Genomic DNA, 20,368 nt, shown 5'->3' with positions numbered 1-20,368 from the left:
TAAAACGGCCTTTTTCGAATGGATTTTTGAGGGGCCTCCGAAGTTTCTACATTATAAGGTACCATTTTTTTATAAACTTTTTCTTGCCCTCCTTAAAAGGAGGAAACCTTTTAGCGATCATGAGATATACCATTCCTCTATTCGCCGAAATGCACCAAAATCCAAGGCCAAAATTTCATTTGCCGAAATTGTGAACTTAGTTCGGAAAGGACGTAATTTCATTTTGAAAGGTACAAACGAAAGACGTAAGCAGCGGGGGGGAGAGAAGGGTGGAACTTGTCTACAAATACCGATGGATTGGGCTCAGTAGAAAAGTGAAGCCAATAGAACCCAAACCAGAGTTCATTTTAACAGAGACATAGAATTGAGCAAAGATAATGAATTCGCAGCTCCAAGCCGGTTCGAGCCGAGCTTTATTAGTGGTTCCGGAGCTGGTTTTGAGGCCGAGCTGTGGCTCGTTGGGTCGGCTCAATCGGCCGGGATCATGGCCGGGAGCCCGCCGGAAAGCGGGTACAGGCAAGGTCTATGCAGTGTCGAGGAAGAATCCGGTGAGCATGAAGCCCGTGGAGAAGGTTGCCACGGTGACGGTGAAGGCGACTGTGAAGGCGACGGTGGGTGGGGTGTTGAGGAAACTTGGCTTGAGCGGAGGGTTGGATGCTATCTTGGATGTGTTGGGGAAGTCGGTGAGGTTGGAGCTTGTTAGTGACGAGTTGGATCCTCGTAAGTGGAAATCTCTCTTTCTCTCTACTACACAGTATGGAAACATGGTTTAGGTCTCTCTCTCTACTAGATAGAAAGGAAACATGGTTTGGGTCTCTCTCTCTACAAGGCAGTATGGAAACTTGGTTTCTCTCTCTCTCTCTCTCTCTGGGTGGATGGAATGAGACCTTGGGTTTAGCAGTCTCTCTTTAGAGAATATAAAATAAAAAATTATTCCATGCGGGTTAGACTGCTTTTCTATTTATGCGGTCCAAAAAAGCGTAAAGCATCCATCTTCAAGTGTTCTATCTAAAAACAATGAAAACTGACTGTCTAAATGTTTTTTTACTCAAATTATTATTTATAGTTTTTAAAATTTATTTATTCATTCATATTATGATCTCCGTTTTTATAGATTACATGTCTTTTAAAAATTAAATTAAGTCTTAAAATCCATCTAAAAAATAGACTTATTAAGAAGCTGTATCGCTTGGCCCCATAAAAAACAAGTCCATATAAAATTTAGCTAGAGCATCTCTCTCTAGTTCGTAGAATATAAGATTTGCTCCAAGGATTTTTTGTCTGTGAACGAGGAATATAAACTTTGGTTGAGGGATTCTTCTGTTTTTGTCTTAGGAGAAAATATCAAAATTTACAGAGAGGTCCAGGGATATTTCTCTTACAAGGAGGAATATAAAGTTTGGGTATTTCTCTTACAACGAGGAATATAAAATTTGGTTCATGCATTCTCTTTTTGTCTGTGTGGAGAAAATATTATAATTTACAGAGGGGCATTCTGCTCTTTTGTCTGTGAGTGAAGAAAATATCAAAATTTACAGAGAGAGAAAGAGAGAAAGAGGGAATGTCAAAATCTGATTGAAGGCTCTCCCTCCCTGAGAAGAGTGCTTGTGTCGGAACAGTATCAAAATTTTCTCTGTGCATTACTGTGTGTGAGAGTGCTTTGATGATTTGGAGATATCATTATGTCCTTAACGTTTCTCTCTGTATCTATATCTCTGTCTCTCACCAGAGAGTTTTAAAAAAATCCTTGTGAAAATCGGGTTTCAGAAACGGGGCTTCAGAAGCCGACGATAAAGGGGTATATACACAGGAGTGCAGCCGACGATGACTTGGTGGTCTATGAGGGTGAGTTCAAAGTGAGCTCTAGTTTTGGGGCAGTGGGCGCGGTGTTGGTTCGGAATGAGCACCAGAAAGAGACGTACTTCAAGAGCATAGTGCTTGAAGGATTCGATCAAGGCCCTATCCAAATCACATGCAACTCATGGGTTCATGCCCACTGTGACAATCCCCAGGATAGGGTCTTCTTCACAGACAAGGTAAGAGAAAGAGTATGAAACAAAAGGACATTTGTTTCATCCGGTGGGGGCAGCCGCATTTCTACATTTGCGGTCCCATCCCTCTTAAGATGATACAAATAAGAGGTCCATCTAAAAACAATTAAAACTAAAGGTTCAACGTCTTTTTAATAGAATTATTTTTTTTAATTGTAAAAATTTATTTATTCTTTTCAAATTCATGATCTCCATGTAAGAGATTACACCTACTTAAAAATTAGATCAAAAAATCCATCTAAAAAATAGATTTTTAAGAGGTGACTCATTTCTACATGGACTAATAGGAATCATGCCTGTGTCCGAAACAAAATTTAACTATGGTTGCGCGTATCAAACAACCATCTCTAAGATGGACGTAAAAAAATAGTGCATCAACAAAAAGTCAAAATGGTTGGTTGAAGAATTAAATTGAAAAGCACTACCTATATTTTTTGAAAAAAAAAAAGAAATTTCAGATGCATAAGCATCATCATGCTGAGATTAGTTAATCATAAATTCTGGACCCAAATTCCAAATTTGAGACGATTTTAAAAGGAGACCACACGACAACAGATGAGGCAGCCCACTCACCAAAGATGTTTTCATAATAAAATCTAGCAGTAATTTCAAGACCTCAAAATCTGGGTATAAAACCTCTTTAATCATATACTAACCTCAATAAAAAGATTTCAAATTTGCACTCTCTATACATCTAAGAAATAATAATATCTCAAGATTGAAGAGAGACCCGTTATGGTGGAGAGTAAAATATTAAAAAAATCAATATTTGACTTTGCTTTTTATGAAAATGATAATCAATTGATTCTTAGGTGGCTGACAGTATTTTAGATTAAATAATTTTTCCAAATAGTTCTTCTAATCTAAGGAGTTGGTAAATAATATGCTCCCAATGGAGCATATTATAGGCGTTAAGTTATATAATTCGGTAGAAATAGGTACCCCGGAAAAAGAAGGCACACATGACGAGGCACGTACCTGTCGACGAGAAATGTGTTTTGTTTTTTCCTTGTGCGCGCCATCCAATGGATAAGAGGTTTAAACTTGGGCATTAGGTGGTTCCTCTTATCTTATTTTTTGGTTGGTCTCTCTTGCCCCAATTATTTTTTTATAAAGAGCGTTATCATTATTATATAAATAAATTTTAAAAAAGAAATTAATTTTTGAGAAATCAAAGGCCATAAATCTCAATGATATCCCAGCTTTATCCCAATGAAATGGGGTTAATTTTGAAAATTTTTGGATGCGAATTTGGCATTTTTTTTTTTTGAGATTGATTATGAAGGAGTGGTTGTGTGCAATTACTTGAGATCACACCTATGTCCATAGTTTTTCAAAGGAGCAATTTGATGAAAATTTATAGAATTATAGAAATGATTGATAATAAATTTCCGTTATTTTAAAATAAAAAAAGTTCATATGCATGTCGACATGTATATGAACTTTCGCCACCCACCGGTCAACTTTGTTGGACGGTGGTGACTGAAAGTTAAGTAGTGGGTGACGCAAGTTACTATGCGAGCTAGCCATGGCCTTTTAAAATTAAGGTGAGGTTTCTACAAGGGCTAAGGTTTATGAAATCAAAACAAAGTTTCACCTCAAATCCTCATTTGGAAAGCACTTTCAGCGACATAAATTTACATGATGGCTCTTAAATCAATTTCGAATTGAATTTTGAAACTCAAAAAATGGTACTGATCTTATAAATCTATGAACATCTATTTTTAGGGGGAAATGGATGGTCTAAAAAATTTGTTATAATAGACACTACTTTTAGATAAAAGTTTATACATAGCCGAGGCTCTAAACAATCAAATTAGAGCCTACCTCAAAAATTTCACTAGAAGAGGTTGTTTTGATGCCCAAATATCTTCAAATTGATCATCTGAATGTATCTTGACATTAAGATGCATAGACATGAGGAAAAACAGGATTTCAAGTTTTGGAAATAGTGTATTGTGGAGCATATTTTTTGACCGTCAATTTTCAAGATTTTCATGATTTTCAAGTTTTCATAGATTTGTTTGATCTACACTATTTTTTAATCTTTAAATTTTATAATTAAAGATGAAAGTATATCTTATGGCTATTACAAAAATTTCCAGTATTGAAACCATGTTTCTCGACACTATTTAAAAGTGGTCTCTAATTGGATTGTTTAGAGCCTGAGATCTATACAAATCGCACCTTTTTTAGAGCTTAAATTCCTGTTTTTGTTTTTTACAACCATAATGTTCAAGCCAAGATGGTCGATATAAAGGTTTTTTAGTATTTGAATTGTAATTTTTGATGAGATATGTGGTGAGGCTTTACTTATTTTGATAGGGCTGCAGCCCTATCAAACTATTTTCCTTTAAAATTATGGCCATTTTCTACTTTCGATATTATTTATTAGTTTAAATTAAGGGAAAATATGTGCTTATCCTTTATTTTTTACTTCTATATCTCATGATGTCTAAGGATTAAAAATATTACTCATAAGCAAAATATTTCATCGTACAACCCACTAGACCTATTTGACCATGTATTTTTCACCCAAAGAAACACTAAAATGATACCCTATCTAAATTTTTCCTTTTCTATTAACGTTAATCTATTGAAATATCCTCTCTCCCTCAAATCACCATCTCTCTCTCCAAACTCTATCTCTCTCTCTCTCTCTAAAATCTAAAATTACATAAAAGTTCCCCTCTCTACATCGTCTCTCTCTCCTCTCTCTTTGTCTAAAAAGTATGTAGCCATTTTTTAGAGAGTTTGTGATATATTGGGGGTGCAAAAGGGATTAGATAATTTTTAGAGGGAGAAAAAGATGAGAAAGAGAAACTGTATAGAGAGAGGAACTTCTCTGCAACTTTGGATTTTAGAAAGAGAGAGATGGAGTTTTGAGAGAGAGATAGTGATTTGAGAGAGAGAGAGAGAGGGTGCTTCAAAGGATTAACATTTAATGGAAAAGAAAATTTTTGGAGATGGTGTCATTTTTTTATTTCTTTGGGTAAAACATTTATGTTCAAAAAAGTCAAGAGGTTGTAAGATAGAAAAAATAAAAGATCCTTATCTTATAAACAATATTTTCAATCATTGAGTCTCATAAGATATAGAAGTAAAATATAGAAAATAAGAATATATTTTTTCTTAAATTAAAACAAATAACAAAGTCAAATAGGCCGTTGTGAAAGATATGATGTCTATTCCTTCATGTAATGACTGTTCATATCCATTTTATAATTGCCCTCTTTTGCAATGTCCCTGCATAATGGCAATGATTTCATGCCACAGTTGTATAGTAATATAATGTAACAATTTTAAAAAACAATCTTATGGCTATTTGTTTGATCCAAATTTTGCAATATACACTATTTTCATTCTAACGAACAATCACAAAAAAAAAAAAAATTGAAACACAACCTAGAAAGTATTTTTTTAGCCCAATTAGCATAGGCCATTCATTTTGGTGAGATGCTTCGATCTAGGCCTTAGAAAGATTTTTTCATTTCCAATTTTTTTCGATGGCTTTATTATCATTAGATGAACAATGTTAAAAATATATATATATGATTTTGAGTATTTAAAAGCTAAGATCTTGAAATTCATAATATGAATGGTCAAGATTCGTTTTTAGAGGGAACTCATTTTGACCATATCTAAGGTTCAAATTGAACTTTTTTATTTTTTTTGAGATTTATTATTGAGATGAAGAGTGTGTACAAAATTTGAAATTATACAAATACTACAAACATAGTTTTTTAAAAATATCTTTATATTATATTATAATACAACCGTTGCATTGGATCATTGCTCTTGTGCAAAAAGCAAAGACTTTTACATTTACAAACCTATTTTTACGTATCTTCCCATTAGCTTTAAGAAAGAGTTTATATCAAATTGCAGCCATACATAGGGCGCTCCTCAAAAATCTAGAATAGAGGATTGTTTCGAAACCTCCCATTAGATCATCTCGAGATGTACAAACATAAAAAGAAATTCAAGTCTTAAAGTTATCTGGTTTTTATTTTCAAAATTTTCAAATATTTATAAATATTTTTGTATTTTTTAAAAAATTTTAAATTGTATAATTAAAGTTGAATATGGATTTTCAAACTATAGTACTGTTTAATAATAAAAGTTGGATATGGTTTTTCAAGCTATAGTACTGTTTAATAATAAATTCTATATATACAGTTGAATATGGATTCCAACAAAATTTATAAACGCTGTACTTATACTGTACAAAGTGGGCCCCTCATACAAACCTCGCCGTACAACCAATTAGCTGGACCATGTGGGTGACAAGCGAAAGTACGTAGTATTGAGTTGTACATTGCGATCCACTTTCCACCGTTAACGTCCAATCCATTGATGGGCGGTGATAATACTGTCACTGATGATATTGTGCAGGCCGTAAATGTTGTGCTTTTATTCGTGTAGGGGCGAAAAAGGCTTTCACTTTCGGAAAACTAAGTCGTCGCTTTTTTTGGTTTTTTTTTTTTTTCCCTTATTTATGGTGTTTAACCTAAACCCCTACAATAATTCTACTCTTTTATGATCCATGGTTTAGAAATAGACCTGGATCCCCGGAAACCCCATTTCGATCATTTATTCTGATCTAGACGACGAAACTGTGTCGTACAAAGTAACAAAAAAAAAGTAAAAGCTAAAAAAAAATCGAAAAGTCTTAGAAGGGGTAATTCAGGGGTCCTCGAGCCTAGAGCCGATGTTCGATTGAACAACTCAAGCCGAATATTCGACTTGACTTGTGGGGGGTAACAATGGAATCGGGCCGGACCTGGGACTTGAGGGGGTAAGACCCAATCAATCCGAGTATTTGGCTTGACTTGTGGGGGTAACAATGGAATCGGATCGAACCTGGGACCTGAGGAGGTAGATTAAATCCAGGTTTGGGTATGGATCCAAAAATTTGACCCGATAGGTCGGATCTTATTTCAAACCTAAAAACTATTTGGGTCTGGGTTCAGTCAGATTTGAGTCCATGTTCGTTGAATTTGGATCGGGGTCCCCGCCCAACCGGACTTGTTGCCACCCCTACAGACTTGGGTTGAGTACTATTCAAGCTAAAAAATGTTAAAAAATGAAACAATCCAAAAATAATAAATATATGGTCAAAATAAAATTAAAAAAACACATCTAAATAAGGTTACAAAAGTAGTAAAAAAATAAATTTGTGACAAAAGTATTTTCAAAATAATACAAAAAGAAGGGAAATTATAAAAATAAGTATTCATGATCAAAATACTTTTCAGTCTTTATCAAAATGATAAAAAACCTAAAAAAAAACATGTTAGAAATAGATTTTTTTTTTTGAATTTTTTGAAATGTTTTTAAAATCTTAGAGTCGAACACCCAACTCGGGATTGTCAGGCTCGCCACCAGGGCGACCCCTAACAGACGACCGAATAGTTGATTCGGCCTTGGCCGAGTAGTCGAACACGGCTAGGAGCCTCGCCTTGATCCAATTTAAGCGGTTCTGAGTCCGATCAATAATTATCGTTGTAATAACGAAGACAACAACAACAAAACAGCGACAACAAAGCACCATCTCTCTCTTAATATCCTTTCCACTCAACTGCAAATGTGTATGGTTTTGCAATTTGTGAACAGTCGTATTTGCCACCGAAGACCCCAGCAGGGTTGAAGCAGCTGAGAGAGAAAGAGCTGGAGACGCTAAGGGGAAATGGGAAGGGGGAGAGAAAGGATTTTGAGAGGATTTATGACTACGACAAATACAACGATCTTGGCGACCCGGATGAGAGTGCAGACACTACAAGGCCTGTCCTTGGTGGCAAGTACCATCCTTATCCCAGGCGTTGTCGGACAGGACGCCCTATGACCCTTAGAGGTATTTTACACAATCTTTATCCCCTATGTTAAAAAATTCAAATACGAAATGAAGTCGCGGTTAATAGATCGGTTCAGAATCAATCTGGACCGTTGGCTAATACTGTCGCTTTTAACCCGTAGGCTGACAAAATCCATTATATATATATATATATATGAAGATACTACAAAATGCCTATAGACGAAAATGAACAGTGATTTCGCCTACTTTCATCACCATCCAAACTTCATCGCACGATTCTAGTTGTCCAATAATGTTTCAATTTTTATTTTTTTTACTAATCGGAAAGATCTGAAATTTGGATCGTGTGTATATCTTAGTGCGACGCATCTAATAAAAATATGAAAAAAACAATTTATAAATGTAGATCAAAATACCCCTGTAAATTTTTAGGGGTATTTTGGTCAATTAATTTTTTACGAATTATTTTTTTCATGTTTTTATTAAGTATTAAGTGCACCTTATTGATATGTATACACGCTCCAAATTTTGAAGAATTTGGATTTGTAAAAAAAACTAAAAATTAAAAAACTACTGGACAACTGTGACCGTGCGATGAAGTTTGGATGGTGATGAGGGTAAGCGAAGTCACTGTTTATTTTTGCCTAAGCGTTGGGAAGAGTTTCCATATATATAGCGATGAAGTTTGGATGGTGATGAGGGTAGGTGAAATCACTATTCATTTTTGCCTATATATATGAAAAACTCTTCCCAACACCTATAGGCGAAAATGAACAGTGATTTCACCTACTCTTATCACCATCCAAACTTCATCGCACCGTTACAGTTGTCCAGTAGTATTTCGTTTTTCACTTTTTTTTCTACAAATCCAAATTACTTGAAATTTGGAGCGTGTGTACATCTTAACAAGGCATAACTAATAAAAATATGAAAAAAATAATTAGCAAAATATAAATTGACCAAAACACCTCCATAAATTTACGGAGATATTTTGATTAATTTATATTTTGTAAATTATTTTTTTTTTCATATTTTTATTAGGTGCGTCTCACTAAGATGTACACACGTTACAAATTTCATATCATTCCGATTAGTAAAAAAAAATGAAACTTAAAACACTACTGGACAACTGTGACCATGCGATGAAGTTTGGATGGTAATGAGGGTATGCTAAATCACTGTTCATTTTCACCTATAAGCGTTTTGCAGTATCTTCCTATATATATATATATATTGAAATTTTATTAAAAATAAAATATTTGTTTTTATTTAAAATTTATCAATAAATTTAATTTCTTCTAATGCTTCAATAGGAGCATCATCCAATGAAAGTGCCATTAGTATTGGCCATGGGTCTGCTCCCCAAATATCTCAATAGGAGTACTATAGTGCCATTAGTATTGGCCATGGGTCTGGCTCCCCAAATATCTCAATAGGAATACCATACAATCCAACCACTAGAGCTGGCAATGGGCAAGGCGACCGGGTCGGGCACTAGGGCTTGGGCCCCCAAATGTGGCATGAGGACCAAGCCACTACAGGGCTTGCCCAATTCAAGCCAACCCATGTTTTTGTCCATTTAATTTTATTTCTTTTTGGCTCTATTAGGCATGGCCCAGTTATGGCGTCTTGCAATTTGGTGCCAGTCCTATTCAGGAGTAGCCTAAGGCTAGAGCAGGGCCCACCCCCCTTTTCAGCCCTAAGTTCCATTGTGAATGCAACATATAGCAATTGCATTGGTTATCAGTACATACATGGTAGGGCTGAGAATGGGTCGAATCGGGTTAAGATCCATCGAGATTCGGATTTGGATTAAAAGTATACATGGGACTCTGATATGGATGCAGACCCAATTACATCCATAATATTCGGATCTGGTTAAGATCCAAAAAGTATACATAGGATCTGGATCCCATAGGATCAGGATCCCATCGGATCCAAAAAAATTATTTTATATATTACTTTATACAACCACAAAAATACTATAAAATAAAAATATTATACAATATATATTTTTTGTTTATATATAAAATAATATTTAATATTTTAATAACCGGGTCTGATCCAGATTGAATCCACCTGTACCCAGATCCAACCCATCCAAATCTTGAACCCATTTACGGATCCAAATTGGGTCAGAAATTTGGGTTTCAGGTTGGGTCGGATAAATGCTCCACCCTAATACATGGAATGTCAAGAAAAGCGAGATGAAATGCAACGAATATCTGTACATCCATTTGAGTTTGAAGTTATCCAGAATTACAATGTGTATCCCACTGAAATTCCCATTAAGAGCATATGTGCATGTGGTAAATGTATTTTTTACACGGACTACGATATGTTACAAGACACCACGGACTTGTCGTTACCAAGGTCATCAGGGCCATCAATTGTTTAGACAGTGATGGAGAGAGTGGACCCAACATCAAAGTTGTATCATGTTCTCGTCGAATCCTCTGCGATTATTGAAATGTGCGGTGATCTATGTCCGCATGTCCTAACTGGTCATGAGGATCACAATATAGCCTACCTATAGCCTATTCACTTGTCCTTCTCTTTCTTTCAGTTTGGTAAGGTTGCATTCGAGCCTCAACCTCAAGGTTCCAAGCATGAACATCTTGTACCGTAGGAGAGCTGTGCTATGTCGAATTAGATGAAAACGCATACAGAAGCACATATATAAACATTTATTAGAATCCACATATATATATATAAATGTTTACCCCGTAGGCATGCATGCATAAATGACATTTTCTTGCTAATGGTACTTGCAGATCCTATGTCAGAAAGTAGAGTGAAGAGTACAGCAGATTCACCTTATGTCCCAAGGGACGAAGCATTCTCGGCATTGAAACAGGCACAATTCACATTGAAGACCTTGAAATCCGTCCTACACGCGCTTATCCCTGGTGTCGAGGCTCTTGTAGTAGACAAAAACATGGGCTTCGACTTCTTCACAGATATTGATCTCCTCTTCAAAAAGGGGGTTGAATTCCAAAGGAAAGATGGGGATGGTAACGTACTGAGCTCTTTGCTCCTCCCGAGGCTTTTGAAGGCGGTCGCAAAGGGAGGAAGCGAACTCTTGCAATTCGAGATTCCAGCCATTATGGATCGTAAGTCCATCGTCCATATCTTCTTCTCAAGTCTCCTCATAGTAGATTTTCAGGTTAGCGTCAATTTTGCTAGCTTTAGTTTTAGTGGTTTTTATAAGGGATTTAGTATAAATATAAGAGCATGTACTGTGCTTCCATTGAATCATGATACACTTACTCCCTCGAGCAAAAACTGTTACGAGGATTTCCTTGATTTCAATTTTTCAATCAGTGGTTTGAAATATGGTGTAGGTGAAATTATCCATATTCTCACCAAAAGAGCAGAAAGGAGATGGAAAAAGGGGGGAGGGGAGAATGGTATTTTAGTTTTTCAACAAAATCATCCATTTTTTAAAAACAGATGCTTCTTGATTTTGGTAAAAAATTGTTCACTTCAGTAAGACAAACTTCGCGATTCATAGCAATTCTGGTCCACTCATTCGAGCCAGTTCAGAGTTAGTGACCAACCATGTCTGATCCGGATTATAAATTTTTTATTGGCCTGTTTTAGATATGGAAAAAGTTTTATATAGAGCCGAGGCTCTAAACAATCAAATTATAGCCCACCTCAAGAATTTCACTATTAGGGGTTGTTTTGATGCCCAAATATCCTCAAATTGATCATCTTGATATCAAGATACGTGGACATGAGAAAAAAATGGATTTCAAGTACTAGAATTAGTGCATCTTATAATGTATTTTGGACCGTTAATTTTCAAGTTCTCAGGGATCTACTCAATCTACACTATTTTTTAAGCTTTAAATTTTATAAATTAAGATGAAAAAATATTTTAAGGCTATTACAAAGATTTTCTAGTATTGAAACCACATTTCTCGATACAATTTGAAGGTGCGCTTTACTTTGATTGTTTAGAGCCTCGGCTCTATGCAAACCACACCCTTTAGATATTCCAGGAAATAAAACGGAAACAGGGAATCAAGCATAAGCTTAGCAAGTGAGCAACCCTAATTCTTTCTCTTTCTCATCCGGATTTGCTCATAGAGAGTTTTTAACGGTGGTGGAGTATTGAAAATGTAATTATTTCATTTTTCTTGTGAGATTTAGAATAATTTAATTTTTGTTGATAGAGTTTTCATAATTATAGGGGACAAGTTTTCGTGGATGCGCGATGAGGAATTTGCACGTCAAACAATTGCTGGGATCAACCCATATGGAATTCAATTGGTTAAGGTAAGAACTCAAATTTAAAATGTATCATTTCAAATTGAAATTGTTGTCTAAATCTCCCAAATATATAGAGTTTATGTAAATTCTAACTTTTAGAAATCCTTTAATTTCATTCAGAATTATTGCATAACTTATTTAAGACAGATAGGGGTCACTCTGACCAGGGATAAAAAAAAAAAAGAAAAAAAAGAAGTAGAAGGTTTATCAAAATTCGAGGCATTGAAAAACCCAATATTCCGCAGGGTTTCCTTGAAGGCTAATATGAGCTTATTTGGAGTTTCAAAAACGTTCTTTTGAATTTAAGCAAAGGTGATACACAATTTTATAAAGTATTATCAGGATCAAACCAACCAACCAATGGGTAAGGGGTCTAATCTAGTTCAAATTGGTCCCGCCATTAGTCCTAGTATTTGGAACTAATTTTGAAAAAATAAAATAGTAATAATAGTTTAAAATATAAAATATATTTAAAAAATTTGTGCAACTTTATTTAGCCGATCCAATCGGTTAAATCAGTTGGAGCGGCCAAAACCAATCAAACATTGATTTTAATAAATTTTCAACCAACTCAATTTTTGTTTTAAGACACCATTCTACAGTTCAACCGGATAGATTGGCAGGTTTGATTAGCCATGTTAACAATAGATAAACGCCCTTGGATGTATAATACCAGGTTGTATAAAACCAAGTTTCAATCGGCCTTATGCTTCTCATCTCTCTTAAGCATGCTAGAGTAATATTTCCCTTTAAGGGTCGTTTGGGTACCTGAAAATGTATTACATGACAATATATTACAAGAAAATATCATGTTTTCCACTGTTTGGGTACACTTTAATAGTAAATAAATGGAAAGAGATAACTGATATTACCCGAGATTTTCCTAAAAATCACAAAACCAATTCGGAGCGGTGAGAGGTGAAAAATCTATTATGCATATTAACGGGTAATCTTTCATGCTCATCTCTCTGCCCTATCCCCGCTAAAAAAAGCCAACCTGCCTCTCTACCTGCCTCTCTCTCCTAATAACTGGTTTTCATGTGCTGCCTCCCGCCCCTCTCTCTCCTAATAACTAGTTTGGATGTGCTCCCTCCCTCTCTAAGCCCTCACCCTCTCTTTTGTGCCTTAATAACTGGTTTTCATAAGATGCTCCTTCTCTCTTTAACAAATTATTTTGGTATGAATAAGTCCTACCTCTTTAGTCTTCAAAATTTTCTGCTGCAATTATCGAACCTTTTAGTTTCCTAATCAAACTTTTTCCCATTTTTCAACTTCTAATTTTCTACTGCAATTACCAAACCTTCTAGTTTCCTAATCAAACTTTTTTCCCATTTTTCAACTTCTACCATAAAGATTTTGAATTTGGTATCATAAATTTATTGCTTATTTGAAATTATATAGAGACATTTAAAAGACTTCTATAAAAAATAAATATAAATAAAATTTATCACGATAAAAATATATTATTCCAATGACTTATCACGTTGAAACCAAAGTCTAACATGTTAGAAGACATGTAATTCCATGTAAGTGCCAAAGGCATGCAAAATAAGTAGGAAATTGTGTGATGATGACTTTAAAATGGTACAAATTATTATTAAAAGGTTTTTTAGGAATGGTGATGATGTTATTATTAGAAAATCATTTTGAAATGGTATGATGATGACTTTAATTCCGCATTTCAGTAGAATTTTGTGTCAAAAAAAAAAGAAATGATAGTTTATAGGCAACTGCTGGTAAAATATTGGTAATACATTTCCTATATTTCTTCAAGACATAGCCAAACGGTAATAATGTATTTCCCAGTTTCATATAATTACTACCCAAACAGTAACACTCCATTTGCAGGTAATTTATTACGTAGTAATGTATTACGCCAGTAATATATTTTATAGACAATATATTTCCAGGTATCCAAACGGCCCCTTAGTGTACACACTTCTTCTACTTTGGCCGTGACATCCGAGACGTTTGAAGCCATAAATTGTTTGTGATTCAAAAGAAAAAAAAAAAAAAAAAGAGAAAAAAGGAAAGAAAAGTGCTTACAAGAAGATAATATACTTTTGATAGAAAGATATTACAATCATCTAGAACTATTAGATGTGAAATCCGGTGGCTTGAGTTTGTGCCTTTGATTGGGCGCAAAGCTTCAAAAGAAATTTCTACGACTTTAAAACACGTCCCAAGTTCTTGGATTCTATAACTCATGGCCAATATTGATTTTTACGTTCTTGTTCCAAGTATAAATGGTCTCTAGGGGTGGCAATAGGTCGGACCCAGACTCAGATCCGGACACAAATAGTATTCAGGTCCAGGTTTTGGACCCGGACCTGACCTTTTGGGACCAATATTTGAACCCATACACAGACACTAGGTCGGGTCTACTTGTCGGTTGCTAGGTTTGGTCGGGTCCATTGCCACTCCTCTGTTTATGTGGGATATGTGGGCTATAACTATGAGCTTCTTTTGCTGTTTTTTTCCTTGTTTTTACCATCATATACCCATATTATTGACAATATTTACAGCATTGTACAATATTTATGAATACCCACATATGCCCACATTGCTTACTATGTTATGTAATAACTAGAAATTCCTAAAAAACATATGTATTGGTAGCATTTATGGATACCTACATACACCCGTATTATTCGGGTCGGGTCTAGCTGAACCGGGATCAGAATAATATCCAGGACCCCAAATGGTATTCGGGATCCATACCCAAACCCGAGGTCGGGTCTACCCATTGGTCCTGAGCCTGATGGGGTCCATTGCCACACCTAATAGTGTTGTAGTATACAATCCCTTTAAAAACTCATTCTAACCTCTAATTGCTAAAGGTAAGCTAAGTTTAATGGCGATGACAAAAAAACAAAAAAGGAATATTTCTTAATACCACAAAAATGCCCATACTTATTGACTATATTGGTGCAGGAATTTCCCTTTGTGAGCACATTGGACCCGAAGAAATATGGCCCAACTGAATCTGCAATAACGAAGGAAGTCATTGAGCGAGAAATAAAAGGAGTCATGACAGTTGAAGAGGTAAATAGTAGTGTATACTGCATATTCAATAAGTAATATGAATGAAAGCAAAATAGAATGGATATAACCGGCTTTCTTAAGTAATATTTTGGTAATTAAAATCTAGGAAATGATTCATAAGGTCATGCCCTACAAGATTCTTATAGGACCTTGATGTATATCGTCGATCTCTTTCTCTGTGAAGTATCTCCCATCATCCATCAAAAGGACTTTTGGATCATCTTCACTCTCAGTGGTAGGGATCTGATTGTGGAGATTGAGATCCTACATAAATCCTGTAGGATAGGGTCGTACAGGATGATTTCGACCCCTAAATTGAGTGTGTTCTATGTTGATGTTTGAGACTCGCAATGTGGTTTAGTTATATTTTGATTTGAAGGATTTTTAGCATCAAATGCATATATCTAAGTACATGCATGCATGAGTGGGATTCCAGGCGGTGGCACGGAAGAAGCTGTTTGTTCTAGACTACCACGACATACTCATGCCTTACGTGAACAAGGTGCGGGCTCTAGAGGGGACAACCCTCTATGCCTCCCGGACTGTCTTCTTCATCACCCACTTAGGCACCCTACAACCGGTGGCCATTGAGCTTGCAAGGCCACTCTCTGAGAGTGACAATGCCTGGCGCAAGGTGTTTACGCAGGGAATTGATCACACGACCGCGTGGGTGTGGAAGTTGGCCAAATGCCATGTTGCTGCACATGACTCTGGCATTCACCAGCTAGTCTCACACTGGTAGGCCATAAGTGAACTTCATGGATTCTGATCGTATTCCCGGTGTTCAATTAGAAAGTATGCTATGGTCCATATGACCAGTAAAATGCTACGGTTAATGAACGCTATCCAATCAATTGATAGACAATGATGATGAGCGGGTTCCATGAGAACGTGATGCGACCCTAATGATAGGTTCCATTGTCTCAACATCACCGTCTATCAAATGAAATGAATTGTGGTGATAACACTTAGGATCACGACTTTTCTTATGAACTAGCAAGAGGCACATGACATTGCATGTTTCTAAATTTTAAAAATTTTATGCCAAAAAATTCCCTAAAATTGGAGATTATGGATTAATTCTCTAGTAAAGTTAATAATTATCGAAACAGGATAAAATATTTATTAAAGGGAGAGCTACTTTTTCAATTGCATTTCTTGTTACATATTTTTAATTAAGTTACCAACGAAATGTTTATTACAGGATGAAATGGAAATTGAATACGATTAACAAGTAGGATAAACTCTGCCTTTGTGGAGCCCCAACCAACCTACCATAAAGTCTCTATCTACAGGGTCCTCTAGGCCATATGTCCCTACCCTTAACAAAGGCTTAATATATGTAGAACATATAGAAACTTGTCAAATTCACTTGTTAGTTCTTTAGTTTTTTAGAATGTGTCATAATCTTGAAGCAACCCAAACGGTAGGATTCTTACCATACTCTATTTATTTGTGAACCTTTGACTCCTAAACTTGTTAACGATCTCCTTGCTTTGTGTTATTTTTCAGAAGCTTGCCATTGTAGTAAATAAACTGATGTGTGTGAGGTTTGGATGGGTCGTGCTGAACCCTTCCTGGTTCGATCCTTCTTCAATGCAGACTAGGACCTAATCCTGGTCTGATTCATGTCAGGTGGCCCCGGATTTAAGTTGTTGAGTCCAACAGGCAGGTCTAGATCCAAACCTAGGTCTGGTACTCTGGTCATTTATCACCCCGACCTAAACTTATATATAGTAACGATAGATGCATGTACTACTTGTAAGTTCTTAATTTTTTATGTACAGAATATCCCTTCGAACATTTTCCGGGACTTGGCCTTTCCCGTTCTAAATGGATCAAAGCACTCCTTATCTTTTGCAGGTTGAGGACACACTGTTGCTGTGAGCCATACGTGATCGCGGCTAACCGTCAACTGAGTGCCATGCACCCAATATATAGGCTGCTGCAACCCCACTTCCGATACACGATGGAGATCAATGGCCTAGCTCGGCAGAGCCTGATCAACGCAAATGGGATCATTGAGTCGTGCTTCTCGCCTGGGATGTACTCCATGGAACTTAGTTCATATGCTTACGATTTGACATGGCGTTTCGACAAGGAGGCCTTGCCTGCAGATCTCATTAATAGGTAACATGGATGGGGCAAAACAAGCAAATATTCAAAGTGGGGAGAGGGGGTGTATTACCCTCATGCTTTCCATTTGCGTGACTATATGTTAACCTTCGCTGGATTTTCAGCTATCTATGCACCCTTTGTCACACACTCATAAATGATTTTTGAAAAGTATTGTGTTTCTAGCTGTAAATTAATTTTTAAATAGATTTTAAACACAGTACACAAGGTTGGGGCTTACCCACATTGCATAGTGGGGGCATCAATCAACCGACTGCTAAGGCTCATCTCCACCGTCCATTTAAGGGAACGAGTCTCATTGTTTTATACTATTCGATCCCTCATAGAATTTGTAAATTATGGTCTTTAGGTATGCAGTTGTAATGTGAGTTTGACATAAAGAATGATGTAGATTTTGTTTTTCTCATACAGAGGGTTGGCCGAGGAAGATCCGACAGCGGAGCATGGCCTCAAGCTTGTGATTGAGGACTACCCTTTTGCTAATGACGGCCTCCTTATATGGTCTGCGATAAAGCAATGGGTCACAGACTATGTTTCCTACTACTACTCCGACCCTGGCTCAGTGCGATCCGACACTGAGCTCCAGGCTTTTTGGGAAGAAGTGAGAACCAAGGGCCACGAAGACAAGAAAGATGAGGCCTGGTGGCCCGTATTGAAAACCAATGATGACCTCATTCAAGTTCTAACCACCATCATGTGGGTGGTTAGCGGTCACCATGCCGCTGTAAATTTCGGTCAGTACCCTTATGGGGGCTACTTCCCGAACCGCCCAACTATTGCTAGGAACAATTTGCCAGTAGAGGATGAGGGTTGCGATGAGTTCCGGAGATTCATCGAGAAACCAGAAGTAGCATTGTTGTCAACTTTTCCTTCTCAACTCCAAGCAGCAAAGGTGATGACTGTACTAGATGTGTTATCCTCTCACTCTCCAGAGGAGGAGTATCTGGGTGATCAGGTGGAGCCTGAATGGGCCTTAGTGCCAGAAATTAGGGCAGCTTTCGAGAAGTTTAATGGTAGGATGAAGGAGATAGAGGGTATCATAGACCAGAGGAACACTGATCTTGAATTGAGGAACCGAACAGGTGCCGGCGTGGTGCCATATGAGCTCTTGAAGCCCTTCTCTGAGCCTGGAGTCACTGGAAAGGGTGTCCCAACTAGCATTTCCATATAGAGGTTGAGCTTTTGGTCATTGAGGTTCAGTTTCCTTCAGTTCGAACCTTTTTTAGCCTCGTGATTTATGGTACTCGTAAGGGAGAAGGAATAAGGAAGAAGAAAAGAAAAAAGAAGAAAACCTAACCAAGGGCTATAATCCTTTTCAACTGTACTCTCTATGGTAGGTGTCTGTTTGCAATTTGTACTTATAGAGTTTCTAGCTAATGAATATGCACTTCACTTTTTGCATTGAATCTCTTTTTCTATTGATTTGGGAACAGAGCATGTATTGGTATCCCTCTGTACCCCCAATGCAAATAGTCCTCTGAGTATTGTCTACTACATGATGTAGAGGGTCTACTTTTAAAGAAATGCTTTTTGAATTCTTTGTAAACACTTTTCAAGACATTTCAAAGAAACTCAAAAGGTTTCATGAGTTACCCCTAAAATGCTCCTAATAATTATTGGGCATTCACAAATGGTTTTAAATGAACTAAGCAGGAGCTTGGAGTTGATGTTTAAAGTTTCAATATCAATTCCCTGCTCTTGGAGAAAAGGCAAAGAAATTCAATAAAATATCTAAAGGTTTGGACCGATCTTTCTCAATGGCAATTCCATTCCTCCATCTAAAACACTTAAAAGCTGCTTAAATCTGTGTCGAACAAATTGCGAACTCCAAAAGCTTTTCAACAAGCCTATGAACATTAAAATACAACGGAGGGCAGATTTATAAACAATACGATTCAATAGAGAGAATAAACTTAGTTAGAGGGTTTCTTCTTCAAAAGAAATACCAGAAAGAATGCTTGCTAACTGTCATTCCAAGGGGTTGTTTTTCACTAGTTTTGCAGCCTCCATTTGAAGTTGAGTTCTTTTGTGAACTAGGCAAGACAAGTTGGGCGATGTCCTTCAATATTATTCATATACTTAAGCGAGTTTAATTTATCAATTCGGAAATGCAGTAACAGCAGAAAATCATAACCAGTAAATTAAATATTTGTATTACTTGTCCTGTGTTTGTGTATGCTTGTGTGCGGCAAAGAGAAAGAGAGAGGGAAGGGGAGACTTTTGATGCCGTATAAAAATTATCTGTATAAATGCTTCATAATTATATATTTAGTACAAAGAATAAATGACTAGCCCCTACAATCACCCCTCCAATACCAAGAAAAGGAAAACAAATAAAGAAACAAAAAACAATAATAAAAAGTGAACTAATATACCAATTCCAACCATGTTCACTGGCTCCATACTTTCTCAGCTAACAACTCAAAGAAAAGTAGCCCGAATAGTCATATGCATCAAACTTCGGAGCCTTCATATCCAACCAATTCATCTTCCTTGTGCAAACAACTGCATTATTTTCTCCTTCGCAACAGCCTCCATGCATACATGAATACAAGAAGCGCTCATTGTCTAATATTCCAACTCAGTGCGCAGAAAATCAACTTGGCCAAAGTACTAGGCCCTTGGCTGAGCCAGTAACTCGGCCGAGTTAGGTACATCACATGAAAAAGAAGAGCTAGAAGAAGGGGTAAAAAATATCCAAAATATCTTTAAAAATCAGAGAAAGTTAAAAGGATTAATAGAATAATTAGGAGATTAGATAAGATGAAAAAAAAGCTATAAAAGATGGATTATTGAAAAAATGGACTTTATACCTTGAATATTTAAAAAAAAAATCAGAGAAAGGGAAAAATATGCAAGTTTTTCCATTATGCTAGTGTATCCTTATGTTTTATGGCTTTTGCATTTTTATACATTTTTTGGTATTTATTTGGGCCTGCTGAGCTGTACACCTAAGTCGCCAAGAAGTCACCTAGGCCATCGGGTAAGCCCGAGTCGCTCAGCCCGAGTTACTCAGTCGAGTCACCTGGTCCAAGTGGCACTA

At 36.5% G+C, this 20,368-nt stretch overlaps 1 protein-coding gene across 2 annotated transcripts; it reads left to right on the top strand.

The window, feature by feature from the left end:
- Positions 1-316: 316 nt before the first annotated feature.
- Positions 317-18,726, top strand: LOC18439842 (linoleate 13S-lipoxygenase 2-1, chloroplastic). 2 transcript variants are annotated; one of them, XR_016052748.1, is made up of 9 exons: positions 317-720; positions 1,768-2,036; positions 7,668-7,905; positions 10,641-10,979; positions 12,065-12,150; positions 15,079-15,189; positions 15,626-15,927; positions 16,702-17,319; positions 17,737-18,726. XR_016052748.1 is itself a non-coding variant. In XM_006849999.4 (9 exons), exons 1-9 carry the CDS (start codon positions 378-380, stop codon positions 18,494-18,496), a joined length of 2,715 nt encoding a protein of 904 aa, XP_006850062.2. In that variant the 5' UTR covers positions 317-377; the 3' UTR covers positions 18,497-18,726. The 2 variants fall into 2 exon arrangements, 1 of the variants encoding a protein (XP_006850062.2); XM_006849999.4 differs by having other exon boundaries at positions 17,053-17,319.
- The last annotated feature ends 1,642 nt before the right edge of the window (positions 18,727-20,368 follow it).

The sequence above is a fragment of the Amborella trichopoda genome, chromosome 3 (genome assembly GCF_054954075.1).
Source record: "Amborella trichopoda isolate Santa Cruz 75 chromosome 3, AtrichopodaSantaCruz75HAP2 v2.0, whole genome shotgun sequence".
NCBI lineage: Eukaryota > Viridiplantae > Streptophyta > Magnoliopsida > Amborellales > Amborellaceae > Amborella > Amborella trichopoda.
Note: the sequence above shows the minus strand (reverse complement) of the source record. Positions and strands in the feature narration are given on the sequence as shown.

Excerpts from the sequence above, each read along its gene's own strand:
- LOC18439842 (XM_006849999.4), top strand. The coding sequence starts at position 378 with ATGAATTCGCAGCTCCAAGCCGGTTCGAGCCGAGCTTTATTAGTGGTT. Across the intron at positions 2,037-7,667 it reads GGGTCTTCTTCACAGACAAG|TCGTATTTGCCACCGAAGAC; the intron begins GTAAGAGAAAGA and ends ATTTGTGAACAG. Across the intron at positions 7,906-10,640 it reads ACGCCCTATGACCCTTAGAG|ATCCTATGTCAGAAAGTAGA; the intron begins GTATTTTACACA and ends TGGTACTTGCAG.